We start from the raw sequence: 18,532 nt of genomic DNA, 5'->3' as shown, positions 1-18,532 counted from the left end.
CACTGCCCTGTGCCAGTGCCACAACCCAGTTTCTGGATGCAGCTATGGAGTTGCCTCGTTCATGCAGGAAGTTGCGCTGGGGGAGTGGGGCAGCGGTCGCAGGCCCTCTCTGCTCTTGTGGGACTGGAAGCCAGTGGTGTGCAGTCTTCAGCTCTGCCTGGCATCATCAGGAAGGTGGTGAAGGGTGGCTGGTGGAGCTGCAGCTGGACACTCCCAGAGCAAGGCAGGGTTACAGGCACACAGGCCTGTTCTTGCAAATTTCTGAGAGTCTACAAGTATTTCAAATGCGAAGAGGAGACATAGGTGCAAAAACCAAGAGGACCTAGTTGACTGCTGAGTGATTTCACTCCTCTGCCTGTGTTTTTGCTGTTTGTTGTAGAACGCGGGCTTCACCCTTGCCAGGAGCACTCTACCCCTGAGCCCAGCCCCATCCCGATGATGTCACTCCCTTCCTTACAGGAAGCCGACAGCCTCCTCAGCGTGAGGCCTCAGTGAGGTTCTGGCCTCTTCTCCAGTGTCCACAACACTTTCATTGCAGAAGCCTGCTCCTCCTGCTGCCCGAATCACCACAGGCTCCTCCCCGCCTCCTCCCTCCTCTCACCTCCAGCCGCCCCTTCACTCTCCCTCCCCCGCCTCCGCCAGGCAGTGGAAACACCAGAAAATGACTTTTTCAGGTGGTTACCAAGGCCTGCTCCTGGCTCTCCGCCACGGGGTGCTGGGCGCCCAGACCCACCTTCTCCCAGCGCTTCTCCCTGGCCCTGGCACTGCCTCTCACCCCAAAGAACACTTCCCAACCTTTGAAGAGCAGCGGACTGAAGCTGATGGCACAGAGCTTGGAGAGGCCTGAAGTCCCAGGCGCCTTTTTATCTTGTCCCTGGGACTTGCTGGAGTCACAGACACATGTGTCCCTTCTCACAGCAATCAATCTTACTTACAAGGTCACCCAAGGAAATACACGCTTGCAAGAAGCAGTCAGGTGCCTCTGATCCAGGCACAGAACGCTCTGCTGCGGCTACGGAGAGGGCCATGCAGGTGCTCGCAGTTCTGCTGTGTCTCAGTTTCCCACCCTCAGCTGCTTTCTATCTCCACGCAGGGGAACGAGAGCAGAAATGCCTCATAGAAGACGTTCCAGGAGACACGTGGGTATCAGGTAGGTGGCTGACTCGGTCTCTTCGTGGCTGCCCCTGGGCAGTGAGTGTGATACTGAGTGGCTCCCTCCTCACCGTCTGCCAAGCGAGGCAAAGCTGATGTGGATAGACGAAGGAGGGAACTGTATGATTTTTAAAGCAGGAGACGGGACCTGGCATCAAGCTTAATCTGCTCTTCTGGTGGTCAGGTTCACTTGAGCCAAGAAAATCTGCTGCCGTTCAACATGCTAATTGTGGCTGAGCAGTCCAAACAGGAGAGGTCTTAGGACTGGTCCAGTAAAGCAGGACACACACCAGGAGTCCATGTGCCTTCTGGAGACCATGGGCAGGAGCATCCCGTGCAGACCCAGGACTGCCTGCCAGGCAGACTGTCCTTAGATCCTGTCAGTGCTGCAAGCACATCCTCACACAGGTGAGCTTGGCCCACCTTCTGAGAAAGAAAGAAGGGCTTACTAGTCTCAGAATTGTATGGGAAAATCCAGCATGCTAGCTAACGTTCAAGTCAGAATCAGTCTCCAACTCTGATTTCAATGCAAAAGGGGGGGAAAAAAGGTGAAATCTAAATCTAGAGGCATCCTAAGTCGTGTTTTGTATTTCATGATTTTGTGCCCCCTCATCCCCACCAGGGGGAGCTGAGCTCTGCCTTCAGCCTGTCTCTACCGCTGGGCCTCAGGGTTCCTTCCCAGAGTGGCCCAGCCTGCAAACATCCAACACAGCAAGCCAGGAGGGGAGGGCCAGGACGTGGGCAGTGCTGGGGACCACAGGCGGCCAGCAGACAGGCCAGGCACCGGCAGTGCTGGGGTCTTCCTGTTGTCAGGGTCAGCACCGGGAGCAGCACTGTTTCCTGCCACGGGCCACGGCCAGCACGCTCCTCAGCCTCTCTGTGATGGCAGGTGATGGTGGCGCCTGCTCCTTCCAGCTGTGGGGATGTGTGAGAGCTGCAGGCCTTTCTAGCCCACCCACACACAGAGGGCACCAGGCTCTGCCCGGTGTGTGCCCAGAGGAAGCACTGCCCGGGGGAGTCCTGGGCCCTTGGTCTCCTTCGGGGTAGCTCATGGATTTTCTGCCTTCCTTTCAAGGGGCCACGAAGGAATAAGAGTAGTCCTGCCCACCTGCTGCCCTTCAGACACTGGCTGGACAGACCTGGCCAGCAGCATTTCGTGGCAGTGGGCTGTAGTCACAGAACCTGGAGGTGCCTGATGTGGGCTCCAGCAGCTGTGTGAGCAGGGGCCTCTGTGTGGCTTGACATGCACCCTGGCCGCAGCCTCAGCCCTCAGCTGCAGTGAGAGCCTCAGGCCCTGCCCGCCCCCCACTGCTGTCAGCCTCTCCCCCTTGCCACTTGCCCTCTCCTCCCTGCCTCTGCACCTCTGAGCCAGTGACCTCACTCTGAGGTCTCCTTACCTATCACCCCTGCATAGCTCTGCGATTCAGGGCTCAGGGAGCAGGAGCACCAGGGGAGCTCTGGGCCCACGCCGAAAGTAGCCACTCAGAGGCCAGGGACAGAGCAGAGGACTCATCCCTCGCACGGACCTAGAGCAAAGGTCCAGCCCCAGCAGGGTTGGGGGAACTGTGGTGGACACCGCAGAGGGCCACCACCTAGGAGCAAGATCAGGCCCAGGGTCAGGATGGAGCTGATGGCTGGGGAAGTGGCCGCCTGGAGGAGGTGACTCCACGCAAAGCTCCCTGGTATTCAGCATGCAGTCAGCAGCTGTGAGGCCTCGAAGGACAGGAGGGCTGAGAGCAGGAGACAGCCCAGCAGGAAAAGCAGGGACCTCAGGCGCCAGCATGCTGAAGCCAAGGAGCGATGGGCGACCGCGGTGGAGGAGGAGGCTGGTGTCCAGGAGGAGGCTGGACACCAGTGGATGCACTCCCACTGCAGGGCACTGGGAGGCCTGTGGCTCGCACCTGGCACACCCGGCCCTCACCTGCTCCCTGCAGCACCCCAAGACTCAGTGTCCACTTGCTCACGAATGCAGTGCCAAGTGCCACAGGTGAGAGGTACCGAGAACGCACCTTTATCCACTCACGAGATCACTGTTAAAAACAAACCTAAAATCTTCATGGGAGTCTAGGCCAGGAAGCCCCATGCCCACTGTCCTGTCCTCCTTCCAGCTCAGGGCCATCTGGAAGTCCAAAAGGGGCGACTTTTGAACACCTTCAGGCCAAGATCTGCCTGAAGGTGCTTCTCATCAGGACTGACTGTAGGCGGCGAGGAAGGTGTCCACCTTCCCTGATGGAGGTGACTCAATGCCACAGAGGAATAAAGAACAGCTGGAGAGAGAGCTCTGGCACCCACCGGCACCCACCGGCACCCACCGGCACCGCCCCATGCTGGTGACTGTGGGTGTCCCACCTGAGCTGGAGGCGGCTAAGTCTGGCCTCCAGTGCCACAGGTGCTCCATAAAGGGAGTCCCCCACCCACACTGCCTCCAACCTCTCTGGCTCGGCCTCCAGTTATTCGCCCCGCACCTCTGGAGAAGCGGGGTGGCTTTGGACCTAACCCTCCCCAAGAAGCAAAGGCTCCCACAAGAGTCTGAGTGGGAGATGAGGAGGGGCTCGGGTGCCTGGGAGCTGCCGGCCACGGCACTGCCACCAACACCAGGGCGAACCCCAGCACCGTGTACCTGCAGGAAGCCCCAAGCAGGTGTTTTGTGTCTGTGACCTCACTTCCCTCAGTCCTGTATGACTGTCCCTCCACAGTGAGTTGCGGGCCATCTGGAGTGGGGAGGGCAGAGCACCTTCCAAGTGAGTCTAAGGCGCAGGCCAGGCAGGGTCTGCTGCTGAGAGGGAGAGCCTCATGGTCCACCCAGTTTGCTCCTGGCTGCACCTTCTGGCCCTACACGGCGAGCCCTTCAAGCACATCTTCCCCGAGACCAGGGTCAGCAGGAGAGGGCTCTGCTCAGACGAGTTCCGTCCTTCAAACTCCCACAGGGAAACAGGCCCTCCTGGAGGCCACACAGCCCTCTGAAGCAGGCCTGAGCCAAGGGTTCAAGTGCCAGGCGTCCACCACAGAAACGCCCCAGACAAGGGGAGAAGTCCAGAGGTGCTTTCAGCTGCAGGCTCATCCCGGGCCCCGGAGCTCAGGAGCACAGGACAGTCACAGATTAGAAGTCCCACTCCTAGGTCCACACCCTGGAGAACGGAACCAGGCCTCCCTCCCACACCCACGGTGTTTATGGCGGCACTTGTCATTCACAACAGCCAGGTCTACCCCCAGACCCGTGGACGGCAGCGGCTCCTGGGGGATGAGAAGTCCGTGGCTTCCTAGGGATGGATGGCACATGGAGGCCGTCCCGCATTCCTGGGTGGGGAAAACAGGCCAACCGTGAACAGACCCGCTGCCTGGAGGGTCTGCAAGACAGGGAGCCCGTCAGGCCACAGTGACCTGGGCATCCACCAGGCGAGTGCAAAGTGGGCCCGTGGGCATGCTGCTGAACGCCACCAGGTGCCCAGGCCCCCTCCTGCCACGCAGCACACGAAACGCACACCCCTGGTGCCCAGAGGCACACATTCCTGGAGCAGCCCTGCTCGGGGGCCAGCGGACAGCCCAGGCATGGCAGACGCCCCTCCCGGTCCCTGCAGGAGCTCAACAGTGGCATGGGCATGCAGCACAGGGCAGGACCACAACTGTCTTGGACATCAGTCCTGCTGGCCTCTGGGCTGCTGCTGGTGTTCTGACAGCAGCCGTCAGTCAGCACTGGTGTGAGCTCCCCAGGGAGGGCCTGTGCACAGCCCTCTGCTGATGGAGTCCCACCAGGCCCTCCAGGACCCTGGAGTGTTTCCAGAGATTAGTGTGTTCACAGCACTCTTGACACGACTGCTGTCCACGCCCAGGTGCCTGCCCTCAGGCCCTGGGAGCACCTCGGCAGAGCCAGGTGCTCCCAGGGCTGAGGGCCCCAGGCCACTGCAGTGTGTATCACCGAGAGCCACTGGGACAGGACTGTGGGTGTGCCCGGGCCCTCCTCCCGGCCTGTGGGCCTCCTCCCAGCGGCCTCCTCCCAGCGGCCTCCTCCCAGCAGCCTCCTCCTGGCTTGGAATCTCACTCTACATGCCACTTGCCCCTCCTCACAGGCCCTGGTACTTCCAAGATAGGAGCAGGCAGTGTGGCCAGTGAGGAGAAGGCCAGGTCTTGGGGGATGTGGCACGTGGCCTGTGTGGGCTTCCTCCTAAGAGCAGGGTCATCAGTGCATGTGGAGCCTCACTGTCCACTGTTGTGGCTGCAGGTCTGGATGACCGCGAGGGCCAGCCGTGCTCTCAGCTCTGCTGGCTCCTCTCCCCTGAGACCACCCCAGGAGCTGGAGCGTGACCTCCATGCCTGGCTCCCTCTGGAGGGGCAGATGGCTTGTGAGTGGGGGTCCAGGTTGGCCAGACCATGTGGCCTCCAGCCACACACCTCGGGGCTCCTGTTCCATGGTTCCCCCACCTGTCCTCAGAAGGCCACCTGCTCTCTGCCATGCTCTACGCTTGGCGCTGGGTCGTGTTCTCTGAATAGACCTCGATTTAAGGTTACAGAAGAAAATTTAAGACATTGTAAACTGATCTCAAAAAACTAGGTTGGAAAATCAAGGCACAGAGAGCATACATGTTCTAATCTCTCTCTCTTCTCCTCCCCCCCCCCCCCCCCCCGGGGGATTGAACCCAGGACACTCAACCACTGAGCCACATCCCCAGCTTTTAAAAAATATTTTATTTACAGACAGGGTCTTGCTAAGTTGCTTAGGGCCTTTCCACAATGAGGAGGCTGGCTTTGGACTCACGATCCTCCTGCCTCAGCCTCCCCAGCTGTGCTGGGCCCCAAACTCATTTTGATAAACACATACCAGGTACTTATAGGAAAAAGGCTAGACGGCTGACACAATACTAGGAACTCCTGGAGGGACTGCACCTTCCAAAATTCCTACAGTGAGTGTGTTGTTCCTATAATACACTCTAATGACCCACAGTTCCGTCTCAAGGACGTAGTCTGGAGGAATGGGATGACCATCGGTGGCTCCAGGCACCAGGAGAGGCCTGAGGCTCTCGCCCCACAGTGCTGGCCTTCACCAGGAGCCAGGAGGAAGGCTCTGGCAGTGAGTGCCGCAGAGGCCCTGTGACCGGCCCAAGTGTGACTCTGGCTTGGTGGCACGTTGGGTGGCTGTGGGCAGTCCTCTTGCTCCTCGCCTGCTGTGGTCAGCTGATAGAGAGGTGCTCTGCTCAGGCCCATGGTGGCTCAGGGAGCTGCCGATCAAGGCCTTACTGAGAGCCTTTGGTGTGCTCAGGTCCACTCTAGGGAGAACACAACCCTGACTTGCTGCTCTCACACCCAAAGGGAGGAGTACCATTAGGTTACCACTGTTGGTGTTGGCTTGGGGTCCTGGGACTGCATCCAGGGGCGCTCCACCACTGAGCTGCACCCCAGCCCTTTCTATTTTTAATTTTGAGACAGTCTCCCTAAGTTCTGAGGCTGGCCTCAATTTGTGGTCTTCCTGCCTCATCCTCTGGAGTAGCTAGGATTATAGGTTGTGTACCACTGTGCCTGGCTGATATAACATATTATCCTTGCTTTATCAGCGGGAAAACTGAGGCACCCGCAGCCCAGTGCAGTGCCCAAGATGGCCCACCTAAAGTCGCATCCCTGTTCCTAGCCAGTGAGCCCTCCAGCTCCATGGCCACGTGGTGAGAAACTCCACGGGGCTCTGTGCTGGGCAGCACGGGTGTCTCAGGACTGCTTCACCCACAGGAAGTGACCCTCTCCAGCTGACTGGCCCATGAGCGGTGCTTCTCTTCTGCCATCTGCTGGCCTCCCTGGCCATGACTCCTCCCTCTAAACCGCCCTCCTGCCTAAAGGGCACCTTGGGGAGGCCTGTGCTTGAGGCTGGAGAACCCCACAGAAGCAGGCGGGGTCACCCTGGCCTGTTCTGGGAACTTGGGCAGCATGCCAGGAAGGCTGTGTGGCAGTGGCGTCGGGATAACTGGTGCCCATTCATTCAAGTCCCTTGTTGAACCTGAATTGGGGGACCCTTTCACTTATTCCATAAACGTTTATTGAGCCCCCCCCCCACGGAGCCAAACACTTCCCTAGGCTCACTGCCAGACCCCAGAGGGCTGCAGGGAGGAATGGAAGGTCTGAGGCTCTCTAGCCCCTCGCAGTGCGGACGGGGGGCACCGGCACATGCATGCTCAAAGAACAGATCTGCAGGGCCTGTGAGGGGCCCCGGGACTCGAGTGTGCTTGGGCAGGAGTCCTGGGGACAGGCCTGGGGCAGAGCTGTGGGGGAGCATAAAGGCGGGAGGGCCACTGGGGATGCTGAACAGCAGGGCTCACCAGTAGGTGGGACCCTTCCCAGGCTTTCGGCTGGCAGCCTCAGCACCCTGGGGTTTGAGCAGGGCACAGCCTGCCCCACCTCCAGTGTGGGGGACCAAGGCTGGGTGGTGCAGCAGCTCAGCAGGCCACCCAGTCAGCACAGCCCTGCTGCCTGCCCAGAGTTGTCCTGCGGGGTCACACAGGCCCCCAGGGCGGAGGCTGTCCCAGGCAAGGGTCCTCATGACACAGACAAACAGAGAAAGACAATTGGCCTAACCTAGAGGTCATCACCTATTGATGCTTTCCGCACACACAGTCACTGCCTCCTGCTTATGACACAGGGACTTTCAAGATCCAGCAGTGGGACACAGGCAAACTTGACTTCCGAGAACCGGGCCCTGGTCTGGGGATGTTTGTGACTGTCACAACATACAATGATGAGGTGAGCATGCATCTGTGCTGAGATACTAACTGCTTGTGCAGGAACCACCTGGCCCTCGTGCCCATAGTGTTAGAACTTCTGCTTTTGCATAACTGAGCACCTGAGCACCATCAGCCAGCGTTTACACTTTTTTTGTTTTTGCACCAGGGTTTGAACTCAGAGGTGCTTTACCACTGAGCCATGTCCCCAGCCCCCACCCCTTTTTTTCTTCTGAGACAGGGTCTTGCTAAGTTGCTTAGGGCCTTACTAAATTGCAATCCTCCTGCTTCAGCCTCCTGAGTTGCTGGGGTTACAGGTGTGTACTACCACACTCACCGGCAGATTTTTATTTAGGACAGTACCTCACCCTCAAAAACCTGTGGTCTAGATGAGGAACAGAAACACTCTTCCCATAGAAAGTTTCAAGAGAAGTCACGTGGGGGCTTCTGTGGACACAGAGGCTTGCAGATTTTGCCTGGGTTGGGCCCCGTCTTTGGCAGAGCCACGGCTTCCCCAAAAACCAAAGGTCAGAAAAACCACTGCTTATCTCCTTCCTCAGATTCTGGCGGAGGCTTTCTCAAGTAATTCAGAAGCCCCAGATCATACAGAACCTTGTCGCCATGGGGCACCAGTGAAGGGGCAGAAAACTCGGCATGGTCAAAGGGACAGAGCGCAGATCCAGGAGGTCAGACAGTTTCCAGCACACACGGTCATCTCTGAGGGCAAACCCTGGTCAGGTCATTTGACTGGTTCGTCCTCGGTTTCCTCGTTTGTACAATGGGTGTAACGGTGACATCCAGATCCCACTGTACCAGAGGTGCTCTGGCATCCTGAGTCCAGGGCCACAAAAACGGAGGTCCTAGAAATCAGCTCATGGGCAGCAGGTGCTGGTGGGTAATCCCTGGAGAGTGACAAGGACAGGGTTCTATGTAGGCAGGAGAAATTAAAACCTATCTGTTGTCTTCAGAAGACACTTAAGTCCTTAGAACACACACTCGCCCACTGGGTCAGTTACACACTGCATGGCCAGCCCCATGAGAGGCAGAGGCAAGAGTGTCACCTGAGTCCACGGGTCAAGGCCAGCTAGAAAATGCAGCATATATTGTCTCTTAAGAAAACATAAATACACCATTGCCTGAGAACGTTCCCTTTTAGAAGTGAGACATGTTTTCGTCCATTCTGTAGACACCCAGCAGACACATCACGTGTGAAGCATGCCCGAGCCTCTCTTGGCCTAGGAGAAGGGCAGAATCCCTCCCACGGGCCTTATTCTCAGGAAGGGCTTCTCCACATAGAGATGGGGTGACAAGAACCAGCTCTGGGGCTGGGGATGTGGCTCAAGCGGTTGCGCGCTCACCTGGCATGCGTGCGGCCCGGGTTCGATCCTCAGCACCACATACAAACAAAGATGTTGTGTCTGCCGAAAACTAAAAATAAATAAATATTAAAAAAAAAAAAAAGAACCAGCTCTGGTGGTATCAGTTTGGATAGACCAGTCCCTGTGTACCCTGCTTCTCTTGGTCAGTGTCAGAGCTCGGGACTGTCCACATTGCCAGTCTTGATGAGCTACCCATTCCTGCGCCAGTGAGGGACAACCCGAAGGAATGAAGTGGCTGGTGGAGTGGGCAGAGCAGGTGGTGACCGTGGTGTACCACACGGACCTCTCTACCCCATCCCACTTTCCACTTCCAATATTCTGTTGGGCAGAGGCAATGTGGCTTGAAGGTTCAATGACTTACAGACTGTCATCAAGTTGAAGCACTGAGATTCAAACTCAAGTGTGCATTTTCCCCAGCTCACCATGGGAATGGCATTCAAAGCTGTTTGGTGAATTTCATGTTCAGTGAAACAAGACAACGAAGGCTTTGGAATACAAAAGTAAATCTCAGGAATGTGTTAACAGGTAGTGAGTAGTCACTGAACATTTCCTCAGAGAAGAGAAAGGTTTTGCTATTCAAACAAAAATAGGAAGTAATAATAAACCTCACCCTTGACCGCAGACTTATTGACAAACTTTCCCTTTCAGTGGTCCTCTTGAAATGAATAAGGTACGTGACAATCTTCTTCATTTTCTCTAGATCAAAACTGAAAAACATTTACAAAGCATCTTTTAAAAAAATATTTATTTTTTAGGTGTAGTTGGATTCAATACCTTTATTTAATTTATTTATTTCTATGTGGTGCTGAGGATCGAACCCAGGGCCTCATACGTGCTAGGCGAGTGCTCTACCACTGAGCTACAACCCCAGCCCTACAAAGCATCTTGACTGCATTTTTCTGTGTAATATGTTTTTAAGACTTTGCGATTGTAGAGCAGTTTTAGGGTCACAGCAAAACTGAGCAGAGCACAGCGAGTTCCCTGCTCTGACTCAGGCATGACCTCCCCAACTACCAGCAACCTCCTGGCCCCTGAGGATTTTTGCCACAACCCATGCACCCAGGGTCCGAGGTTCACAGCGTGCTTCTCTTGGTAATGCACGTTTCGCGGGTCTGGACAAATGTGGTGTCGCAGGGCAATTTCTCCACCTTGAACATGCTCGGTGCTCCAGTAGAACCTCCCTTTCATCAGCCCTTGACACCACTGGTCTTTCTGTCCCTGGGTATCATGCCGCTGGAACCACAGCTCTCCCTTTAGCGTGCTCCACTTGATAATGCGCCCTTAAGGTTCCTGGCCTGGTTGTGCTGGGGAACACTGCGTGTCCCTTGTGCCAGCTTACACATTCCCCCCGTGCAAGGACAGTGTGGTTGCTTCTAAGGTGGGGCAATCATGCCCAGAGCTGCTATGGATACCCACCTGCAAGTCTCTGTGTGGACCGACCTAGGTTTCCAGACCACTTGGCAAATGCCAAGGACATTCTTATAGACCACACATACACTTAGCTCTCCAGGGCAATGCCACACTGTCCCTGAAGTCTGGGTGACATTCGACCCCCCTCCACAGTGAACAGGTGCTCCTGCAGCTCCATACCCTTGCCAGCACTCGATACGGTCAGTGTTTTGGATCTGGGTCATTCTAATAGGTGTGTGGGGACATCTCACTGCAGTGCCCTCCACGTGCTTTGAGTCTCTTCTCATATGTCTATGTGCTACCTGCATTCTTCTTGGCCAGGTGTCTTTTCAGATATTTGCCCAATTAAAATCTGGGCTGCCTTCCCCTTGTTGACTTTTAAGAGCTCTTTGTGTAGTTTGAGCAGTCATCCCTTGTTAGATATGTCTTCCAGAGACTCTCTCCCAGTCTGTGGTTCGTCATCTCATTTTCTTCTTCACAATGTCATTTTCTTTTTTCTTTCTTCCTTCCTTCCTCCCTCCCTCCCTCCCTCCCTCTCCCTCTCTCTCTCTTTCTTTCTTTCTTTCTTTCGTACTGGGGATTAAACCAGGGGTGCTTAACTACTGAGCTACATCCCTAGCCCTTTTAAAAACTTTTTGAGACAGGGTCTCACTAAGTTGCTAATGCTGCCCTTGAATTTGCGGTCCTCCCACCTCAGCCGCCTGAGTTGCTGGGATCACAGGTGTGTGCCACTGCAACTGGCTTGAAATGTCTTTTGCAAGGCATAAACTTTGAGCTTCCCAGGTCCAGCTTATCAATGCTCCCTTTCTTGGATCAAGCCTTTAATGTTCAACTAAACAATCCTTCCTGGACCCAAGTCATCTATATTTCCATCCTGGAGGAGCTGAACAGTTCTACACTTTGCCTCCAGGTCTCTGGTCCACGTGGAGACGATCCTCACAGAGGTGTAAGGTCCACATCGAGGCCTTTGCACACACATGTCAGTGGTTCCAGCCCCTCTTTTATGAGACTGTCTTCTCTCCACTGCACTGCTTTCTTCCCTTGCCTAAGGTCAGGTCACACATCGATGTGGCTGTATGTCTGGACTTGGTTCGGTCCTGGGCCCACTGTCTGCCCACCTGCCATTATCACCATGCTGCTGTGATGATGGAGTCAGGTAGCGTCAGTCCCAACCTCGTCCTTCTCCCCCTCCCTTTCCTCCTCGGCCTCCTGGAGACTTTTACCTTTGCATGTAAACTTGAGAATCAGTTTGTCCGGCCACAACACAACTTGCTAGGTTTCATTGGGATTGGGTTGAATCTGTAGATGATATTGGAGAGAACTGACATCTTGACAACACCGAGTCTTCCTACCAGTGAATGTGGACTCGTCTCTATTTACTTGGTTCTTAGAATTCACTCATCACAGTTTTGTAGGTTTTCTCACATTGTTCTTGTACACAGTTTGTTAGATTTATAAATATTTCATTTTGGGGAGGGTGCTAATGTAGACAGTATTTTTCACATTAAATTTCCTCATTATTCTTATAGAGAAAAGTGATTTAGTTTAATATATTAATCTTATTTCTGCCAACCTTGCTATAATCACTTATTCCTTTGTTTGTCAATTCTTTTTCTTTTTCTTTTCTTTTCTTTTTTTCTTTTTTTTTTTTTTTTTTTTTTTTGGTACTGGGGATTAAACCCAGGGGTGCTTAAAATATTTTTCTTTTTCCCTTTTTTTTTTTTTTTTGGAATTGTGATTGAACCAAGATGCTCTCCCATTGAACCACATCTCCAACCCTTTTTGTTTTTATTCTGTTCTGGGGTCTTGTTAAGTTGCTGAGGCTGGCCTTGAACTTGCCATCCTCCTACCTCAGCCTCCCAACTTACTGGGAATCGGAATCCTTTTGCATTTTGTATGTCATCATATCCTCTGTGAGTCAGGAAGTTTTATTTCTTCCTTGCCAGTCTGTTTTTCTATGGTTTCCTTTTCTTGTCACATTAATTAGACCTCCTAGTAGTATGCTAAATAAAATGGTGAGAGATGACATCCTGTCTTCCTCCTGACCTTAGTGGAAAAGCCTCTGGATCCTCACCATTCAGTACACTAGCTGTGGGTTTTCTGTAGACAATTTTCTTTAAATTGAATCAGTTCCATTCAGTTCTTGATTTAATGAGTCTTTATCATGAATGAGCAGCATCTCTTGTCAAAAGGCTTTTCAGATGGTGCACACATGGTTCTTCTTCAACCTACTGATGGGATGGTTGTAGCACTTGGATGTTCAGCCAGCCTTGCGGGTGTGCAACAAGCCCCACTTGTTCACATGTATGATTCATTTCGCATGGTGTTAGATCTGCTCTGCTCCTGTGCTGGGAAGGATTTTTGCATGTATGTTCAGGAGAAAGAAGCATCCATAGATTTTTCTTATAATGTTGTCTGGTTTTGTATTAGGGTAATGTTACCTTCATAAAATGAAGTAAGACTTAGGCACAGTGGTGCATACCTGCAGTTCCAACCCTGGGGAGGCTAAGGTGTTAAAAAAAAATCAGGAGGTATTTTTTCTTTTCTTTTTTTTTTTAATATTTATTTTTATTTTGGGTGGACAAAACATCTTTGTTTGTATGTGGTGCTGAGGATCGAACCCGGGCCGCACACATGCCAGGCGAGCGCGCTACCTCTTGAGCCACATTCCCATCCAAAGGAGGTATTTTTTCTGCTTCTATTCTTTAGAAAGAGATTTTAGTTAATTGTCATAATTTATTTCTTAAGTGTTTGGTAGAATTCACCAGTGAACCCATATGAGTCTGATGCTTTCTGTTTTAAGAGGTTATTCATCCTTTTTTTTAAAAAAAAAATTTAGTTGTAGATGGACACGATACCTTTATTTTATTTATTTATTTTTATATGGTGCTGAGGATGGAACCCAGTGCCTCATATGTGCAAGGCAAGTGCTCTACCACTGAGCTATAGCCACAGACCATGTTATTCATCCTTGATTCAATCCCTAGATACAGGGTTATTCCGATCATCTATTTCTTCTTGCATGCATTTTAGAAGATTGCCAAGAAGTTGGTCCATTTCATCTATGTTAGTCAACTTTCACACTATGACAAAATAGTGAGAAAACCAACAAAGGAGGAGACATTGATTTTGGCTCATGGTCTCAGTCCATGTTTGCTGGCCCCTCCTGCAATGTCTGGGCCTGTGGTGAAATAGAATGTCACCTCTGGGATCATGTGGCAGAACAGAGCTGCTCATGCATGGCAGCTGGGAAGCAGAGATCGAAGCAAGGAAAGGGCAGGAACGAGACCCACCCAGGAACGAGATCTATCCACCAGGACACCCAGTGAGCTTCCCCAGGTAGGCCCACCTCCTACCTTTTCAAAATGGACCGTCCAATGGTCCCTTCACTTATGAACCATTATGTACTCATCCATCTACTGGTGAGGTCATGTTGGGTTCCCGGCGACTTAAACACTCAGAACTTTTGCCCAACCAGGGACGCCACTGCCGGGTTGCTCGTGACTAAAACCCTCAGGGTCACTCCAGGGGACCTGGGCTAATTGGGCTGTGCGAAATAACCACACAGAGACAGACATACCTTTTTCTTTGGGGGTGCTGTGATGGCTCCTCTGATCTTAGGGCCGTTACCTGTCAGTCAGTTAGAAATGAGAGAAGGACAGTCCCGCTACCTCGGCGTGCTCTACTCTCATGCCCTTTATGAACTGGAGCTTCTGGCTACATCATCTTCCTTCTTTCTCAGGATCTTATTCTAAACATGTCTGGAAAGGCAGTACAACTGGTAACAATCTTCCTCCGTTCGTTTTTCTAACAAAGTTTTTATTTTTAATTCTTAAAGGGTGCTTCTGCAGGACACAGGAGCCTGGCCTGGGGGTCTGTCTTTCTCTCCCAGTACAGTATTTCATCACTTCATCTCTTCCTGTTCAGTTTCTGAGAAGTTAGATGTGATTCGAGCCTTTCCCCCTTGTTAGGCAAGGTTTGCCTCGGCTCATTTCAAGGTCTTCTTTAGCTCTGACCTGCTGTGTGACATGTGTGTGTGACATGCCAAGGTATAGACTGTGGGAAGTACTGTTTGTTTTGTTTGGGTATTTATCCTGTAGGTGTTCTCTGAGCTTCCTGGTCTGACATTAACTTGGGGAAAACTCTCAGCCATTATTGCTTCAAGTGTTCCTTCGGCTTTCTCTTCCTCCTCCTGGTCTCCCCATCATGCCCAGGTCTGCTTTCTGCCATGCCCTGGTTCCTGGGTTTCCCTCCCTTCCTCCTGCTTGGCATTTCAGTTTTGCGAGTTTCCATTCACAGAGACTCGAGCTCAGAAACTCCTTCCTTGGCTGTGCCCAGTCTACTAAGGAACCTACTGTCAAAGACATTCTTCATTGCTTCTACAGTATTTTAAAATTTCTATAATGTCTTTCTTAGAATTTCCATTTCTTTGCTTATATTACCCATTTTTTCTGGCATGTTGTTTACTTTTCCCATTAGAGCCTTTAGTATGTTAATCAGAGTTGCTTTTATTCCTGACCTGATAGTTCCAACATCTCTACCATATTTGTATCTGGTTCTGATGCTTGCTCTGTCTCTTCAAACTGTGTTTCCTGCTGTCCAGCATGCCCTGTAACTTTCTATGGAAATCCTGAAATATTTATTTCACTATAAAATATTCTAAGTAGGAAACTAAAGTTTCCTAGCAGATGTAACCACTGTTTACAGCTTGGTGAGTATTCTCCGGCATTCTTTTCTATGCATATAGGAACATATGCGTGCAGGTATACTTTTATAAAAAAATATTTTTTATAAAACAGCATCCTATATAGCTGTGTGAGGGACACCTCTGGTGGAGATATGGGTTTAGTATCCTTTTCACTGACACACAGTGCTCCTTTAGGGGCTTTCCTAAATTTACCTAATCAATTCCCTACTGAAAGGTATTCGTTATTTCAAGAATACAATTTTGTTATTACAAACATCACAGTGAATATCCTTTTACATGTAACTTTGTTTTTTATGTATTTTACTAGAATAAGTTTATATAGGCAGAATTTATGAGTCTATGATTTAAACTTTTAAATTTGTAATACATATCACCTAACTACTCTCTACAACTGTTGTTCTGTTTACATTCCAAATATGGAGAGTTCTTATGTCTCCATATTACCTGAGTAGTTTTAAATCCTTATCAACCTGATAATACACAAGGAATGCTTTATTCTAGTTTGGATTTTTTATTACTTGCAAGGCTGAATATTTTTCATGTTTATTAGCTATTTGGTCTCTTCTCTGGGAACTGCATTATTTTGAACAGATTTATGTAGGGAGATTTGTTTTTTAAAATGTAGAGAATGATAATCTTAAACTATGGAAATCCTTAACCCTAGGTATTACTATCAAAATTATTTGGTCCAGAAGGAACATTCTATTTTACTTCATATTCACCTGGTGAACACATCATTTGCTTAGAATCTAATTCAACAAGGTTCGTGTCCGTTGGAGAGAGAAGGCTGGTGAGTGTGCACCTCTGGAGGCCTTGCTGACACCTTAGAGAACCTCGTGAAGTCCCTTCCGGTCTCTAGGAAGGCTTTCAAAAGGGAGCCATGAAGCTGACTGAGGGGGAAGTGAGAGCTGAGGGAAGGTGAACAGAACCGTGGTCCCTCAGACTTGACAGCAGGGGAAGGCTGAGGGGGAGTTAGTAATGGATTCCAATAAATGAAACTCGTGCAGGAGGATGGTGGGTGGCTCTTCTCTAAATGTGTTGAGGACAGATGAAGAGAATTTGTACTTTAGTATAAAAAATTCTGTTATACATAAAGAAAAGTTTCCTGAGAGCAGCCATCAAATTTTCTCAGCACCTCACAGTAAATCTGATTTGCAGGAAGCTATTAATACACCCTCAGGTCATTAGGCTGGCACTTACTGCATCATTGTTAAAAAAGGCAACTGAGTAGAACAGGGACAAAAGGGAGACCAGGCACGAAGCGGCACCCCACTCCCCCACTCATCAAGAAGGGAAGGGAGGTGGAAGGGGGGAGCGAGGATGCAGGAAGCACTGAGCTGTCTTCAATGCCCGTTTCCTCCTCTTCACTGTTTAAGCAGCGCATCCACTTGGATATTCGAGTTGGAGAACATGACCTTGATACTGCAATTGCTCAGGCAAAGGACAAAGTTAATGAAGTTACCTTCAAGCTTGAACATCTAATGGAACAAATTGAGCAAATACTCAAAGAACAAAACTATCAAAGGGTCAGTCTGCCTTCTCAGCTTATTTGATCTCTTCCTGCCGGGAATTCATTTCTCAACACAAAGCCCCTGGACCAGGGAAAGAAGGAACTGCCAGTTGTTTCCTGGTGTCCTGAGTAGAACCCGTGGGCAGGCAGTGTGGAGAGAGGTGTTGGCTGGGCTCTGCTGGGAAAGGCACTGCTCTCTTCCTATCCCTGTACCAGCAAAGCACCCGCAGCAGAAGGTGGGAACTTACGGAGGGAATGAACGATGCTCCCAACACACTCCATATGTCCAGGGCCAAGTGGGCCCACTTTCTAGATCAGTCTGTCATTCGACCCTGCTTCCTGAGTCACTGGGTTCAGTGGGCTCAAATCTGCTCTACCACTCACCAGCTTGTGTCCTCACTAAGCTTGGGTGTCATGATCTGGAAAATAAGGACTGGAGTGAACTTAAGTAAGGCAAGCATGTGGCACAAAGGAAGAGCTCCAACAGGGGAATCACCCCAATTGGGTAGGCAGTGTTTGCTCTGCTTGATGGTAGCAAATAAAATGTATGAAGTCGTAGATAAAATTCCTGTATTTCACACCAAAATGCAGTGTGTTTTATAAGGTTGATTTTTACTCTTTTAAAACCAGTTAAACAACAGATTCAAGCTCAGGAAATCACAGTACACCTTAGTATAATATATTAACTGGGTAATATCAAATATCTTGAACACATACAGCAACCTTCCCCTCCAAATCACACATTAAGTTCTTTAAGAAACTAAATCCATCCATCTCTCTTCTGCATAGGACCGTGAAGAAATTTTTCGAATGACCAGTGAAGATACAAACAGCAATGTTTTATGGTGGGCTTTTGCACAAACGTTGATCTTCATCTCAGTTGGAGTTTTCCAAATGAAGTATCTTAAAGACTTTTTTATAGCTAAGAAGCTTGTTTAAAACATTAGAGGTAAAGGTAAATAATCTGCACAATGTTTGAATGAATAAACCAAATACATGCATAAATGTGTATAACTTTTTTTTTTTTAATGATGCTGGGGCTTGAATGGGGCTTTGTGCATGTGAGGCAAACATTCTACCCACTGAGATAATGTGTATTACTTATGATTTCAAAGATACCAGTGGTTGAAATTAATGTTATAGATTGCAACATTGATAAAATATTACTTTAACAATGTAGCTTCTGAAATTTATAAAGTAAACACATTATCTTATTTTTTTAAACTTGGTTTAAATCAGCACTGTCTAGTAGGATTACAATGTGAGCTACAGATGTGACTTTAAGTTTTCTGGTCACCACAATAAAAAGAGTGTTTAAGAAAAGTAACATCAACTCTAGTGACATATATTTAACCCAATATATAAAAATATTACCAATTTAAAACATACTCAACATAGTTACTAATGAGATATTTTATCTTCTTTCAACCATACAACCAGCTTATAGGCTGCACTCTTAGTATCACTGATTTGGACCAGCCACCTTCCAAGCACTTAGTGGTCACTTGAGGCTCACAGCTACAGCACTACCGAGAGCAAATACACCCTGTCCCCAGGCCACATCCAAGAAATAGTCACCCTTCCCTTCCATTCTGCTAGTTCCTAACTCCCTGAGAGGCACCTTCCCCACACAAACAAGGCAATTTTCCTGAGCCACGTTTTCTCACTAGGTCTC

The 18,532-nt window shown here is 50.4% G+C and overlaps 1 protein-coding gene across 1 annotated transcript; it reads left to right on the top strand.

The window, feature by feature from the left end:
• The first annotated feature begins 1,026 nt into the window (after positions 1-1,026).
• On the top strand, positions 1,027-17,796 carry LOC143406426 (transmembrane emp24 domain-containing protein 11-like). The gene is made up of 5 exons (XM_076865141.2): positions 1,027-1,150; positions 7,772-7,872; positions 16,012-16,137; positions 16,727-16,873; positions 17,647-17,796. Exons 1-5 carry the CDS (start codon positions 1,027-1,029, stop codon positions 17,794-17,796), a joined length of 648 nt encoding a protein of 215 aa, XP_076721256.2.
• The last annotated feature ends 736 nt before the right edge of the window (positions 17,797-18,532 follow it).

This window comes from Callospermophilus lateralis, chromosome 8, assembly GCF_048772815.1.
Source record: "Callospermophilus lateralis isolate mCalLat2 chromosome 8, mCalLat2.hap1, whole genome shotgun sequence".
Classification (NCBI taxonomy): Eukaryota; Metazoa; Chordata; class Mammalia; order Rodentia; family Sciuridae; genus Callospermophilus; species Callospermophilus lateralis.
This window is presented reverse-complemented; position numbering and strand designations above follow the sequence as displayed.

Excerpts from the sequence above, each read along its gene's own strand:
- LOC143406426 (XM_076865141.2), top strand. The coding sequence starts at position 1,027 with ATGCAGGTGCTCGCAGTTCTGCTGTGTCTCAGTTTCCCACCCTCAGCT. Across the intron at positions 1,151-7,771 it reads AGGAGACACGTGGGTATCAG|GGACTTTCAAGATCCAGCAG; the intron begins GTAGGTGGCTGA and ends CTTATGACACAG. Across the intron at positions 7,873-16,011 it reads TCACAACATACAATGATGAG|GTATTACTATCAAAATTATT; the intron begins GTGAGCATGCAT and ends CCTTAACCCTAG.